Source organism: Ovis canadensis, chromosome 6, assembly GCF_042477335.2.
Source record: "Ovis canadensis isolate MfBH-ARS-UI-01 breed Bighorn chromosome 6, ARS-UI_OviCan_v2, whole genome shotgun sequence".
In the NCBI taxonomy this organism is placed as follows: Eukaryota; Metazoa; Chordata; class Mammalia; order Artiodactyla; family Bovidae; genus Ovis; species Ovis canadensis.
In genome coordinates, this window is record NC_091250.1 from 102,627,644 (window position 1) to 102,642,613 (window position 14,970).

General features: G+C 35.8%; 1 protein-coding gene across 1 annotated transcript; it reads right to left on the reverse strand.

The window, feature by feature from the left end:
• Positions 1–1,826: 1,826 nt before the first annotated feature.
• Positions 1,827–11,867, reverse strand: JCHAIN (joining chain of multimeric IgA and IgM). The gene is made up of 4 exons (XM_069594292.1): positions 11,456–11,867; positions 8,011–8,137; positions 3,583–3,663; positions 1,827–2,731 (listed from the first exon to the last, which is right to left on the reverse strand). Exons 1-4 carry the CDS (start codon positions 11,517–11,519, stop codon positions 2,527–2,529), a joined length of 477 nt encoding a protein of 158 aa, XP_069450393.1. The 5' UTR covers positions 11,520–11,867; the 3' UTR covers positions 1,827–2,526.
• Between the last annotated feature and the right edge of the window lie 3,103 nt (positions 11,868–14,970).

Below are 14,970 nucleotides of genomic sequence, written 5' to 3' on the forward strand. Positions count from 1 at the left end.
TAATCACTCTTTAGTAGCTTTCATTTAAGAGTCACCAACTACTCTAGATTTATACTGAATCAGTTATTTCTTAATAAAGCACTTAGCCTAGTACCTAGCAGCTGGCATAAGTGTGAAATTGTTATTAATATGATAATCCTAGAGTATAATTAAATTTCACAAAGAAGGAAGATTTCCAGTTGGCATTCAATGAGGCAGTTATACTGGCACAGAGATCTCTTCTATAAGAATCTTCAACATGGCACCAAAAACTTTTTCTGTTGTGTATGCAGAGAAACTAAGGCCAAGATGGAAATAAAACAGAGAAGCCTCTTCAGAAACAGTCTTCCTCTAAAAGTTCGCATCATAAGGAAAAAAACTGTAACTCTATGAGGTGATGCTGCTGCTACGTCGCTTCAGTCGTGTCCGACTCTGTGCGACCTGATAGACGGCAGCCCACCAGGCTCCCCCATCCCTGGGATTCTCCAGGCAAGAACACTGGAGTGGACTGCCATTTCCTTCTCCAATGCATGAAAGTGAAAAGTGAAAGTGAAGTCACTCAGTCGTGTCCGACTCTTCATAACCCCATGGACTGCAGCCTACCAGGCTCCTCTGCCCATTGGATTTTTCCAGGAAAGAGTACTGTGGGGTGCCACTGCCTTCTCCTGGATATTAACTAAACTTATCATGGTAACCATTTCACAATAGGTAAGTACATGAAGTCCTTCTGTTGTATACCTTAAAACTTATATCTCAATAAAACTGGGGGAGAAGTCTCCCATAAATTCTCAGAACATTTTGAAACCTATTTCTTTGATTTATGCAATTCTGCCAAGTGACTGTAATTATGTACACGTCTTTTTCCCTCATCTAAGCTGTATTCACATTCATTCATTCAACAAATATTTATTGAGCTCCATTACACACCAGACACCCTTCCGCCCTTCCCAGTGCTGGGGACATATCAATGGGCAAAATAAAAATAGCTGTCTTTGTGGAGCTTATGTGTTGTTAGGGTAGACAGCATAAACATAATATATCAGTAAATTATGTAGTCTGCCAGAGGGTGATAAGCACATGGGGTGGAATAAACCAAGATAAGGGAATGGGGTTCACAATTTTTTTTAAGTGGTCAGGATGAATTTCATGGAGAAAATCATTACCAAAAGGAACTGGGGTCCAACTGAGCAGAGTTCTAGAAAGTGAGTGGTGACAGTGACTATCACAGCTCAATCACCAAAAATCTAGCAGAGTTCCCTGCATGTGGTAAATAATCAATAATTGTGTGCTGATTAAATAAAGTTCAAGGTCTTATCTAAAACAACATACCAATTGAAGACTGGACAAGAATTTGTCTTTAGCATGTCAAAACTATGATTCCTACTGAAGCACCAGTGTCAGAGCCTTATCCCTAAAAGAAAATACTAATCAGTACGAGCACAGTGGAAGTTATTAAAAATGACTATTACCCTTGGGGGAAAAAAAGAAAACATAACAATGTCTCTTCAAGAAACTGATTTTACTAATCAGCCTCTCATTATTTTAAACTCAGAGTCAGCATATAATTTCCACAGTACCCTTACATATTTATGTCAATTGGGCTTGACTTTCTGACATAAAGTATATGTGCCATGATAAACACATTTGTCAGAAGGGACTTTGTCTTTTTATTTAATTTTAGGTATAAAATGACAAAGCTATCTCAAATATCATGTTTGAACTTAGTGATTAATGCATAATTAGATCATACTTATAACCTGTTTCTCAGTAATAAATGATATTTTAACTTACATACAGCAAAGTTAACACAAGCAAACTTTTTACCAATAAATTATTTCACGCAGGTATATGCTTATGAATCTATTTAATTGTTCAAACTGTGCTAGAGAATACATATTTTGGAGTACATAATTTGTTAGATTTAGTTACAACAGAGGTGATTTCAATGGGAATTTCTTATACTGTCCTACTTATCAAGAAAATTTGTATCATTTGCTCCCAAATCTGTTATGTCAAAATGTATTTTTGAATTATACATTTAATTATGTCACTTTCAGCTAATTTATTTCATAAATATTAGAGATCTGATTTTAAATTATTTTATGAATATTTCCAAAACATGTTTTCCAATTATTATTTTTCTAGTGAAGACAAATAATTGACCTATGTTTATATATAAATATTCTCTGCACAGTGATATTTTTTTAAAGAGAATAGTAAGGAAAGTGCAAAAGCTCAGGCTCTCCAAGGCAAAGCCAAAAAAAAAAAAAGCAAAATTTAATTATGCCTCCTGATTTTTTTACTTTTTGAATTTTATTTTCTCCCCTTGTCTATTTTTTTAAATGCTAGAAATTTACCTTAAAAACATTAACAGTGTTACTATTTCAATTATTTGCCAGTGATAGGGGTGCGGTAGTTAATTTTATATTACCCCCACCCCCAAAAAAATCATGGTTTCAAATTCATCAGGAGTAAATATACTAACTACCTGGGATCAAAATGGAGAGCCCTTCAAGATAAGCAGTTGTGCAGTGAGCATGACCTGAATTAGTCAGGATAGCAGGAATCCGGGGTCAGAGCTGTTTCCACCAGTTTGGTCTGACCACGATAATTGAGTTTGACCCTGTTTGTGTAGCACTTGTTTCTGTCATAGGTGTAACAGGTCTCAGTGTCTCTATCACAGATATTGCTCTGGCTGGCAGTAACTACTTGATCTTCCAGCTCCACTTCTCTAGTGTCACATTTTTTGCACCTGAAAAACAAATACACGCATTAGACACTCCCCATCAAGTGTTGTCTCAGAATCTGAGTGACTATACATTGCTATCCAAAATCAGTTAGTTCTAAGAAAGGAGGACTCCTTTCAGACCAACCTCTCTATAATACAGAATCATTTATGTAATTTTTCAACCTTTAACTGAAAGTAAGCAATAGAATTAATATATATGATTGTGTACACTATTCAGTAACTTCCACTCTGTTAAATTTATTCCCAACTATACTGCAGGGTTAAATTAATTATTTACAGTAATAAAGGAAGGGTTTTTTTTAAATTTTGGATTCAATGGTTTCCAAAGAAACAACTGCATGTTAATGGGTCTGAATTATTGAACTAAAAAGACAAATTGGTCCTTCTTGTACTAGTGAAAATAACTTTGTCTTTAGAATAAATTTAGAGCTAACCTTTATTTATAAAGTTTTATGAATTTATGATGCCTAATAATTAACATGGGCTTCCCTGGTGGCTCAGACAGTAAAGAATCTGACTGCAGTGCAGGAGACCTGGATTCAGTTCCGGGGTTGGGAAGATCCCCTGGAAGATAGCATGGCAACCCACTCCAGGATTCTTGCCTGGAGAATCCCCATGGACAGAGGGCCCTGGCAGGCTACTGTCCATGGGGTTGCAAACAGTCGGACACAACTGAGTGACTAAGGACAGGACAGCACAGCAATAATTAACATGTGAATTAATGTATTCAAAAGTTCAAATGATATTGGTAAATGTTTATACCCCAATATGTTTTCAAAAACATTCTTACTGACAAGCTTAATGAAAAGTTATTGACTTAGGTATCTTTATTAGTGTGAAGGAAAATCTCTTACAGGTCAGACAAATGGTACACAAATTTGGTTCTCATTGGTGAGGTAGGATCAGAGATATTCTCCCTGCTGTTCAGAGGAACACTAAAAAAAAGAAAAAAAGAAAACGAAGAATAATGAAATTAGCAGATACTGCTGTTTTTGCTAATAGGTATATTGCTAGGACAGTACTTACTATTTCATTCAGACATTTAGGACATTTAGCACTCTATAAACACTCTTTAGTGACACTATTACTCACATTTCACAGTAATTGCTACATTTTAAACAACTGCATTCAAAATAAACCTCACAATAACTCCTCTGTCAGTTATCTTTTATTACTTGGTAAATCCCTCCTTTTCCTTTAAAAATAAGCTCAAGTTTTACTTTCTCTGTGATTTTTACCTCAATCTCATTTCCACCCCTCAATAAACTTCTCATCTGTAGTCTCATTAATGTTTCATATACCTTTACTATACTGCCATATTATAGTTGCTTACCTACAGAATAGCTGTTTCTAGATTCTATAAATTCCTTGAGCCAAAAACACACATCCCAGTGCCTTGCAAAAGGTGTGTCATATAGAATATGTCCAATATTTGTGAATGAATGGACAGAGATACTAAGGATCACATTTTAGAAATGTAGTAATTACAAATCAGAGGGGTTGGTGACCTATCCAAATTCACACAAGTACTAAGTAGTAAAGCTGGAACTAGAATCCAGACCTTTTGATTTGGAGGTTTTCCATGAAAAATTAGATAACATATCGACTAGTTCAGGTGATTTCATTAACTTTTACATTTTTTCATCTATGTCATCATTCCTCTTCACATGCACTGCTCCCTACCAAAAGATCCCCCCAAACCTCAGGTTTTCCTAACTCAGTATTTAGCAACATTATCCACATATGTATCCAAGCTAAAAAGTTGGATTCTGTCCCTCAGTCTTCCCTCTCTGTCACCACATAGGTCTAAATCCATCTCACAGTTCAACTGGCTCTAATACTTTGCATCTTTGAACTTGATTCAGGACACCACCCTTCTGTCCTAATTTGTAGCAATACCTTCCTTCAGTCTTGACCCCTCCCATGCGTTGGCCACATTATTGCCAAAACAGTCTTTTTAAACTACAAGCCTAACTTCCTTCTCTGCTTAAAGCCTACAGTGTCTCCCCACAGAAAACAAGGTAATCATCAAGATGGCATAGAAGGCACTGCATGACGTACCTCTCACTCTCCAGCCTCGTCTCTCACCACACCACCCTCTTTACACCATGTGCCAGATGGAAACCTCACCACACCACCCTCCTTACACCATGTGCCAGATGGAAACAACTGTTTGCTATGGTACAAAACTAACCAGGATTTTCTCATCTCTAAGTGTTAAAGATAACTAAAACAGTAATAGCCCTAACATTTACCAAAAACTTACAGTCTGCCTGGTTCTATGATGAACATGTTAACCTCATGATCTCATACAATTGTCACAGAAACCCTGATTCCTTTTCTTGGAATAATCTGCTTCCCCTATCAACCCTGTCATCACCCACACACATTTCTACCACTTACTCCAAATACCCTCTCCTTCCTCCCCCCGCCTCTCTCCACTTTCCCCAGGGACTGGCCTTGGTGCCCCTCTTTGTGCTCCTGTAACATCCTACACCTATTCCTGTCACTGCATTTACAATATTGCATTGTAATCGCCTTTTCCGTTATTTATAGTTTCCCACTAGACTGTAAATTCTTTGATTGCACAGGCTGTGTTTTATATAAATTATTCTATCCCCAGCTCCAATCCTCAGTGGATTTCAGAAACACTCGATAAATATTTTTCAAACTAATAAATGAATGAATGAACATATCTATTCTTTATTATATTACAAAATCTCTAGTAATATCAGAAAATGCTTTAAATAATGAGCAAAGTAAGAGAACAGACACATAGGAGAGTTTCACTGGGGACTACTGTTCTGAGTGCTTTTATATATTATCACATTTAATCCTCACAACCCTATGAAGTATATGTGTATATATACATACCTATACATATCCCTTTTTTTTTTTTCAGTTTAGGGAACAGGCTCAAATTAGTTAAGTAACTTGCCCAAAGCCATAACATCATTAAGTGATGGAGTTGGGGATAATGCCATAATGACACAGCAATGATAATGGAACTTTTAGAAAGAAGATTAAAGAAGCATCAATATACATCAGGGAAATGGCATGAAGTTACTGAACTGCCTGATTTCAGTAAATAAAATATCATAAAAAGGATCATGTCATTCAAAAAAAAAAGATAAATCAGAGAATCCTGGAGTATCATTTTAAATCTACCCTTGGAGATTTAAATATAAGAGAGATACTCCTCTTCAACACTGTGAAGAGTGTTGCCAGTGTCCTTGATGCCATTAGTGTCATTAGGTGCCAGTGTTATTGATGCCATTCTCTTAAGATACACGATTCTCCAATTATTCTATCCTTAACAGGGAACTGGGGCTTCCCTTGTAGCTCAGTCGATAAAGAATCTGCCTGCAGTGCAGGAGACCCAGGTTCAATCCCTGGGCTGGGAAGATCCCCTGGAGAAGGAAATGGCAACCCACTCCCGTATCCTTGCCTGGAAAATCCCCTGGACAGAGGAGCCTGGTGGGCTGCAGTCCATGGGGTCACAAAGAGTTGAGCACAACTGAGTGACTAATATTTACTTACTCAAGAGGGGACTAAGTGGTATAGACTTGAGTGGTCAAAGAAAACTTGCTCAAGGAAGTGATGTCTAAGCTGAGACATGCAGGCTGAAGAATTAACCAGGCTGAGAGGGGTGCAAGAAAGAGTCCTTCAAGCAGAGGAACTAGACTATGCAAAAACAGAAGAGGAAGAAAGAGGTACTGCAACATACTGAATTTTTAAACCTAAGATGAAAAAGAAGTGACCATGGAAGAGCTTAAGAGTTATGCTGAGCACTGTAGGTTAGGCTGAAACATTCGTAATTTATCCCAGTAACAACATTGGGGGAACCAGCAAAAGCATTTTAGGAAGGGTAGTGGCATAATGATAACTGGCACATAGGTTAGATGGATAAATAACAGTAAATTTTTTTTGAAAATGTGCCAAGAACTACATAGTCTTTAAAAGGAATAGATCTCAATTTATCTTTATAATAACCCTATGAACACACATTATTTTCCTATTAATATTTAGAGATGAGAAAGTTCAAGTTTAGAAGGGTTAAGTAACTAGCATACCATAGCACATAGCTACTAATATTTAGTGACAGCCAGAACTCAAAACAAATTCTTAAGCATATTATACTTCTCCTATTAATTACATGGGATTGAATGCTATGTTCTGTTTCAGTAAGAGGTATTTGATTCAGGAGGGAAACTATTTAAAGTAGAAGTACTTCACAAGGGAGACATTAATGACTGGACCAATAGAAATCTCAGTTCTTAAATATTATTAATGTTTTTGCTGTTGAGTAAGACTCATAGCTTATAACTTAAGACTATGTGTGAAATGAAATGAGTATCTGAAGTCCAACATACAAGTGGAGATGAAATCAATGTAGTAAATTTAGTCTACCATACTTTTATGCAGACAGATGAAGTTGAATACAAGGTGAAGTACTTTGTGATCCATATGTGGTGCAAAACAAACCTTTTATAATTATCTCAAGTTTCACTTTGAACTGATCAAGGGCAACTATAAGTTCTGATTCAGACTGAAATAACTCCATATAAACAGGGCATGTTGATGACTAGATCCGAACCTTCAGTTATTATTTGATGTAGCTGACTGGTTTTAGGTTGCCTGGAGACCTCTGTCTCTGCTCCCAACTACATAATTGGCTTAAGTCCATTACCCAGGTTTAATCTCATGTAAGCTGTTATACGGGCTTCCCTGGTGGCCCCAGAGGTTAAAGCGTCTGCCTGCAATGCAGGAGACCCGGGTTCGATCCCTGGGTCAGGAAGATCCCCTGGAGAAGTAAATGGCAACCCACTCCAGTATTCTTGCCTGGGAAATCCCGTGGACGCAGGAGCCTGGTGGCCTACAGTCCACGGGGTCACAAAGAGTCGGACATGACTGAGCAACTTCACTTAAGCTGTTATACTCTTAGGCTTCCCAGATGGCGCTAGTGGTAAAGAACCCACCTGTCAATGCAGGAGACACAAGAGACTTGGGTTCTGTCTCTGGGTCGGGAAGATCCCCTGGAAGAGGAAATGGCAACCCACTCCAGCATTCTTGCATGGAGAATCCCATGAACAGAGGAGCCTGACAGGCTACAGTCCATGGGGTCACAAGAGTTAGAAATGACTTAGCAACTAAACAACTACCACCAAGGTGTTACCCACCAAAAAGAGAAGCAAAGATATAGGTATCACATGCAAACAAATACTAATATCAGAAAGTATCTGCTCACAAAATGAAAATATGAAGCATGAAATACTACATACATAATTCTGACGTTTCTCTCCACAATGTCTTGACTAGGATCTTCAGCAGAAGGGATGATCCTGGAAGTAATCCGGGCACACTTACATTTGTTGTCAACAAGAACAATCCTTTCATTTTCATCTTGGGCTTGAAAGACAAATATTGTAAGAAGAAAGGTAACCAAGAGTCTAATTTCATACTTTGTATCAAGTTAATTTATCACCCTCCCCAACAGAAAACTCAAGTCTTTTGGCTGATCAGTTTCAGCTTTCTCCATTTGTTCTCTTTCCTAACCTAAAGTCAGAGAAGGCAATGGCACCCCACTCCAGTACTCTTGCCTGGAAAATCCCATGGACGGAGGAGCCTGGTAGGCTGCAGTCCATGGGGTCGCTGAGGGTCGGACACGACTGAGCGGCTTCACTTTCACTTTTCACTTTCATGCATTGGAGAAGGCAATGGCAACCCACTCCAGTGTTCTTGCCTGGAGAATCCCAGGGACGGGGGAGCCTGGTAGGCTGCCGTCTATGGGGTCGCACAGAGTCGGACACGACTGAAGCAACTTAGCAGCAGCAGCAACCTAAAGTAGCTAAGTGGAATCTCACAGCATACTGAAGGAAATACAAATGAACTCCAAAAGGAATTTTCTCATTTTTCCTTGGACCAGTCTATGGGAACCTGGAACTGAAAGAATTCTGGTTTTAACCAAATGCTTTTAATGGAGGCACAACCCTCTGAATGATAGAGCTTTGTAAAAAAATTAGTGCCAAATGCCAAAATGAGAGAGAAAACAAACATCTACACTAAATTTCTCTCAGACTAGAGAAATGTATTCAAAATTGAACAAATAAACCAGTTTTTTATAATAAAAACATCCTTCCTAAACACCCATTCATACTTTTTTTCCCTTATGCTAAGAACATGAACATTTTCCCCAAGATAGCCTTATTTTGTAAGACTTTAAAATTCTCCATTAAAATTTCCCTAAACTTAATTATATTCTTCCTTTTCATAATAACAATCAGGTTATCATGGCATAATGATTTAATCCATTAAGTGCAATATTTATTAATATTTCTTATAAGACTTATTTTTAAAGATATAGTATCTATAGACGTAAAGTGCTATAAACTTGCTAAAACAGTCTAGAATATGTTGTTAGGTACAAGTTCTATTTAATATAATATGCATGTGTACAGAAAAAAAAACCAAATGAGCGAATACACAAATAACTATTAAAGCCATAACTGTAAATGTCAACATTTACTGTCCAATATGAATATTAGATAAAATGTTGGTAAGTGCTGCAAAGAATTAACAAAATTTCTTATTATCTGTACTTAGATCAACTAACAGATATTTGAGGAAGTAACAATAAATAGCTTTATTTGACAGTGGTAATTAAACAATAATAATGTTGTTAAATATCTTTTTTATTCCTATAATTTTAGCTAAGTGACCTTTAAAATTTCCTTCAATCAAATCTCAACCTGAAAAAAGATTTAGCACATTAATTCAAGTTATACAGGTTAAATGATAAGGAAATAAATTGTAACTGGACATCTAATTATTCCTGATCTCAGAGGAGAAAGGACCTAACTGCAGTATTTCAGTCTTAATGATACAGTCATTACAAAAACAATTTAAGATCATTGTTATTGTACTTATAATTGTTTTAAGTACTTTATAATGCATTATTATGTCCTTATTCATAAGTCCTTGATAAATCTTCTGATAAAAGTCTTACGGTATTGGAGAAAAACCATTATGAAGCCAATTTAAGATAATGATATAATTTTTAATTTTTGGAAAAGAGTAAGATGATTTAAAAGGTGTCCTCTTCTCTACTCCTGTATTAGTGACTTTTAAATGCTTTTCTCATTAAAATACAAATAAGCAGGCAATACCTGACCAAAAATATAGGTGGAGTTGAGTATGTGATGACTATTAAGACTTAAATAGAAAATACATATGTTTTGTTTATGGCACATATTATATTTTCTTGCCAGAAACCTAGTGGGAAAGTATCTCTACTGTTATTATATAAGAATACTAGGTAGCCTAATATACCTACCAGGAAAATTTAAAAATACATTTAATTCACCAAGACTTTTAAGAGTCTAACTTCTGTTTCATCAACAGGAAATATTTTTCCTAATACACCTGTTATTATAGACTATGCCTTACTTTATTCCAAGAGCACCTGAGACAGAAGAGGTGGCTCAATAAGTATTTAGCAACTTAATTCAGTTCAAGTAAGAAAATAGACTTAACACATACTAGTTATGAATGTAATGAGTTTACCAAAAAGGTGATTCTCTTATACAAGCAGAATAGGAGACTAGATAGGAGTGTGGGCTATGGTGTTAGATGGCCTGAGTTCCACCTACCACATTGCTTGTTGTGTGACCTGAGCTAAGTTACTTCACCTCTTTAAACTTAAATGGGCTCAAGGATATGTCAGAAATAATGATAGTACTTACCCTCAAATGGTTACTGTGAGAATTAAATGTAATAGAATATGTAAAGCAGTTAGCATAATGTCTAAACTATAGTATGTGCTCAATAAGTTACAGCTCTTTTATATATAAATGGCTATATATGTTCCATGTATATGTTTATAGGTATATAAATATGTTCATAAACACATGTATTTTTATATATAGGTACATATATTATATATGGTTTACTACTGCTATCTTTTATTCTTAATACTAAATTAGTGAAAAGTATATGTAAAATTACTATTCTTAATTACATCATACTGTCCTGAAAGAAAAGTAAGCTCAAAACAAAAAAGGAATAAACTCAGTAAGTCTTAAAACAACATATATCAAGTTATATCATTTCTAATTCACATACCTTTCTAGATGAAAATTATTAAAACTATACTTTTATATTCAGAAAATAATCCATTTTCTACAAAAGTTTGAAAAGTTAATAAACAAGATAACTGAAGTCCAGCCATCAAGTTCCAGGAAATGTATACAACATTAAACATTGTTAAAGGGTCATAATAAATTTGTAGGCTTGGATCCAGGAAAGTTGTTAGAACTAATACCAGCCTCTTTGGGGAAATAAAATCCCAATGCACTCTATACTGTATTTACAACAATTATTACCTCATTTCTCCAGACTATTAATTTGAGACACTCAAGGAGAGAATTGATTTTCAAGATTCAATATGGGTATTTGTATAGTATAACTATCTATACTTATCTAAAAATTATCTATTTTCTTATTTTCTAGGTTTTAATAGGCAGACATATAAGAGAAAAAAGAATGAAAAGAATTACAGTGAGTCTTGTCCATGTTAAAGACCACTGCCCATACAAAGATTAAGACATGTTAGAAGAACATAGCCAGCTAGCTGTCCAACCAAAACACAAACATAAATGTTTAATCTGAAGAACAGATCTGTATTCTATTTTTCCTTTTATCTGGGTTCATGCTCAAAATACCACATACCTGTCACAAGAACAGCCTTAACAAAAATGGCCAGGACTCCCCCAAAAAGCAAACAATTCTTCATCTTGACTTCACTTCTTTTGAAAAACTGGAGCTAAGAAGTCAGGGTTAAGGTGTGTGATCTATAAGGAGTGTGCAAATGATGGGGCTTCTGCTTTCTTAAAATAACACTCCAGGCAGCTAACAAACTAAGATCACAACTGCGGTTGAACTCTGTAATTTAAATGCTGCACTGGAAAGATATTATGGCTCAGATTTACGTAGTTTCTTCCAAAATATCCCCCAAAGCCATGTTCTGGTGCAATCACTTTTTATTTTACATTTATTCTATATAATTAAATCAAAAGATTAATCATTTCAAAGCATGAGCCCATTAAGAATGTTCAAACAGGGATTCTCAACGTTATTACCTAGATAATAACATATTCAAATGATATATAATATGGTGTTTGTTGTACCTGGAAAAATTAATGAAGCAGAGAGAAGGAAAAGGAAATAATTGAAGCCCTTTAAGTCCAATTGTATTTTATGTGAACTTTTTCTTTCAGTCCTTACTTAACAGAACTATCAGGTTTAACATATAACTTACAGATTATATCTATAATACATACATTATCTCATTACTTTCAGTTATTTCATAAATTCAAACTTGCAGTTAGAAACTGTTGGATGCTGGATATCTGTTGCCATGTTTCAATTTGACAGTATTAAAGCAGACCCTGTATTTGCTTACCCAATCATACCTTTCAGAATTGTAAACCCAAGAAACAATGCTCATTTGAGATGTCTCAACAGAAAACTGAATCACTGCAGTATTTCTTATAATTTTTTTCATTAATTAATGTTGAAAAAAAAAAACTGTGATCTTTCATATAGGGCATCTCCCTACCTCCTACCCCAACAGCCTAGAATAATGCCTCTTGGGCAGGGTCGGTTCCAAGAACATGCTGGTTATGTTTATATACAATATCAAATCTATGTTACTTTTGATTTTCAGCTCTCTGATTTTTTTAAGGATCTCCTAGCATTTTGAGAGTTACTAAAGAAATACTTCAGGGCCAGAAGTAGGCAAGTGGGTTTAAGAGCTAGAAGTAAAAAACTAGCAGAATGAATGCTATTAAAAGCTAGCACACAACTGTACTCCTTTAATTAACACGTACTAAATGACTAGAAAGAACAAAGTGCCAAGCACTAGAGTACACAATATTATTGTACTGTCAAACCTTACTCTCATCTTAGTTTCTACCTGCATAGGACTTAGAAACTATTCAGGGTTAAGAAAAATATACCAAATTCATATGAATAATTGTATCTGTTAGAAAAAGAAACACCTGAAAGCTCATTATTTTAGTGCATGGTCAGGATGTCAAAATAACTATCAACCACTTAAAAGTGTTAAGTGGTTGATAATTGTGCTGGCATCTAAATAATTGATTTATTATAACACACACAAAAAAATACACAGTAAATAGAAGTTAGCTGGATACGTTTTTAAGCCATTATTTCCTTGAAAAATAAACTCAGGTAGACTGCCTTCCCAAAGGAAGTTGGATAAATCCCTGGAGACAAATTAAACCCTCCCCCCCACCACCACCAGAAATGTATTTTTTATAAGAGCAAATATTGACATATAATTACTAAGCTAAAGAGGCACTCTGTATTTAATGTTTTTATTCTTTCAAACTTACAGCTTTGTAATTCTATTATATAAACCATGCATCTATAAGAAATTATTTTTAAAAAGTGTGGACAGTGCCAAGTAGCACTTTTGCCACCAGTCAAGTACACATGTAATCCAGGGTCAGGACAAGTGTTCTGTCAAGTGTGGTACAGGATCACTTGAAGTATTAGTCAAAATACATACTTTCTGGCTATACCCAACCAGAATTTTCAGAGATGTGGCCTTGAAATGTGTATTTTTAAAAAGCCTTCCAGCTGATTCAGATGTACACTAAAATTTGAAAATTGGTAGACTAAGAAGCCTGTGGAGGAGGAGAGTAACTAGCAGCATTTACTATGGAAGAGCAAGAAGTTAATAAAGGTATTTTCTTTGTAACAAATGGGCTTACATTAAAAATCACTTAGCTGAGGCTTCTATTTATCTGTATCTATGTTTTACAGGTGAATTGTCTCATAACCTTTTCAGTAGGTCTGGTTTAATTTTTAAAGTACTTCATCTCTGGTTTTGTTCTTCCCACTGAAAAAATGTAGATAGTTTCATTCAAGTAAGTTAAATAATTGGGAGCTTGGCTCAATGTTCTCAATTTTTCACCAAAAATGGTTTATTTTTCCACATTTATATATAAAATTCTTACAGTAAGAATTTTTAGTGATAGATTCATTTGAATGAAAGAGATATTATGGTAATTTAGTCCCACCTTCTCTCATCCAGCTCAAGTTTTGTTTCAATTACCTATACAGCAGACAGGCTGAGTTTAGAAAACCATCTGAAAAAGGTCAAGGCTTCACTTCCTCTGTTCATAGCTTTTTATATTTAGGATACTCATATCGTGAAAAAACACTTGATTCTCTTGAGACAGAAAATACACACTTCTTGTTGTCTTACTATTGCATTGACAACTCCTGTTCAGGATCTTGCTGAATTTTCCTTTGAATCTTAAGGTTGATCCTCAGCCTTCTCTTTTCTCTTATCCTCTCCTTAACTGATTTTATCTTATCCCATGGCTTTGAATATAAGACATGCTGTGATCTTCAGATGTGTGACTGTTGACTTTATCTTGCCCACTGAGCTGCAAACTCCTGTATCCAATCTTCTTCACTGGGCAGTCTAACAGGTATCTAAAACTTCACCAGGTAAAACAGTACTCTTGATGACCAAGCCACCCTCACACTTCCACTCCAATCTCTTTCTGTGCAGGCAGACACTTTAACCTCTGAGCTACCAGGGAAGCCTTTCTGTCTCTGCTCTTCCTCATCTCTGTAAATAGCACCTCCATCTCCCACCTCCATCTAGGTTGCTCAAGACAAAATCCTCTTCTTTAATTTGTTTCTGTTCTTCTCCCTCACATTCAATTTGCCACCATGTCTTACTTGGTTTTATTTCCAAAATACATCCCAAATTTATCTAATTCTCTCCATTTTCACTGCCACCCTAGTTCAAGCCTCCATCCTGTTTCCTAAAAGTATTAAAATAGCCTTGTATTAAAAAGTTATTTTTTCCCTTTGCCCCAGAATTGGCAATGAGGGCTCACAGCTAAAAGGCTAAAGTACCTTAAATTCTAGAGGGAGTTAGATACTTCCTCCAAGACTTAACAAGAAGCAACAGAACTCAACTTACTGCTATCACTGCCCCCAGTACTCCCAGCTACCTCCTCCAGTCCTTAGAGAACTTTGGAGGGAAAAGAGGAATGCTATCAAAAAAGCTTATGGAAATAGCATGGTTTGTGGTAAGAGACTTTCCTCCTTTTACTTTTGAGAGAGGGCAGGATAAGGTTTTCTTTTCTCCCCAAAGTAAAGTGAGGGAGAGGATCAAGAAAATAATGAAATCAGGGACC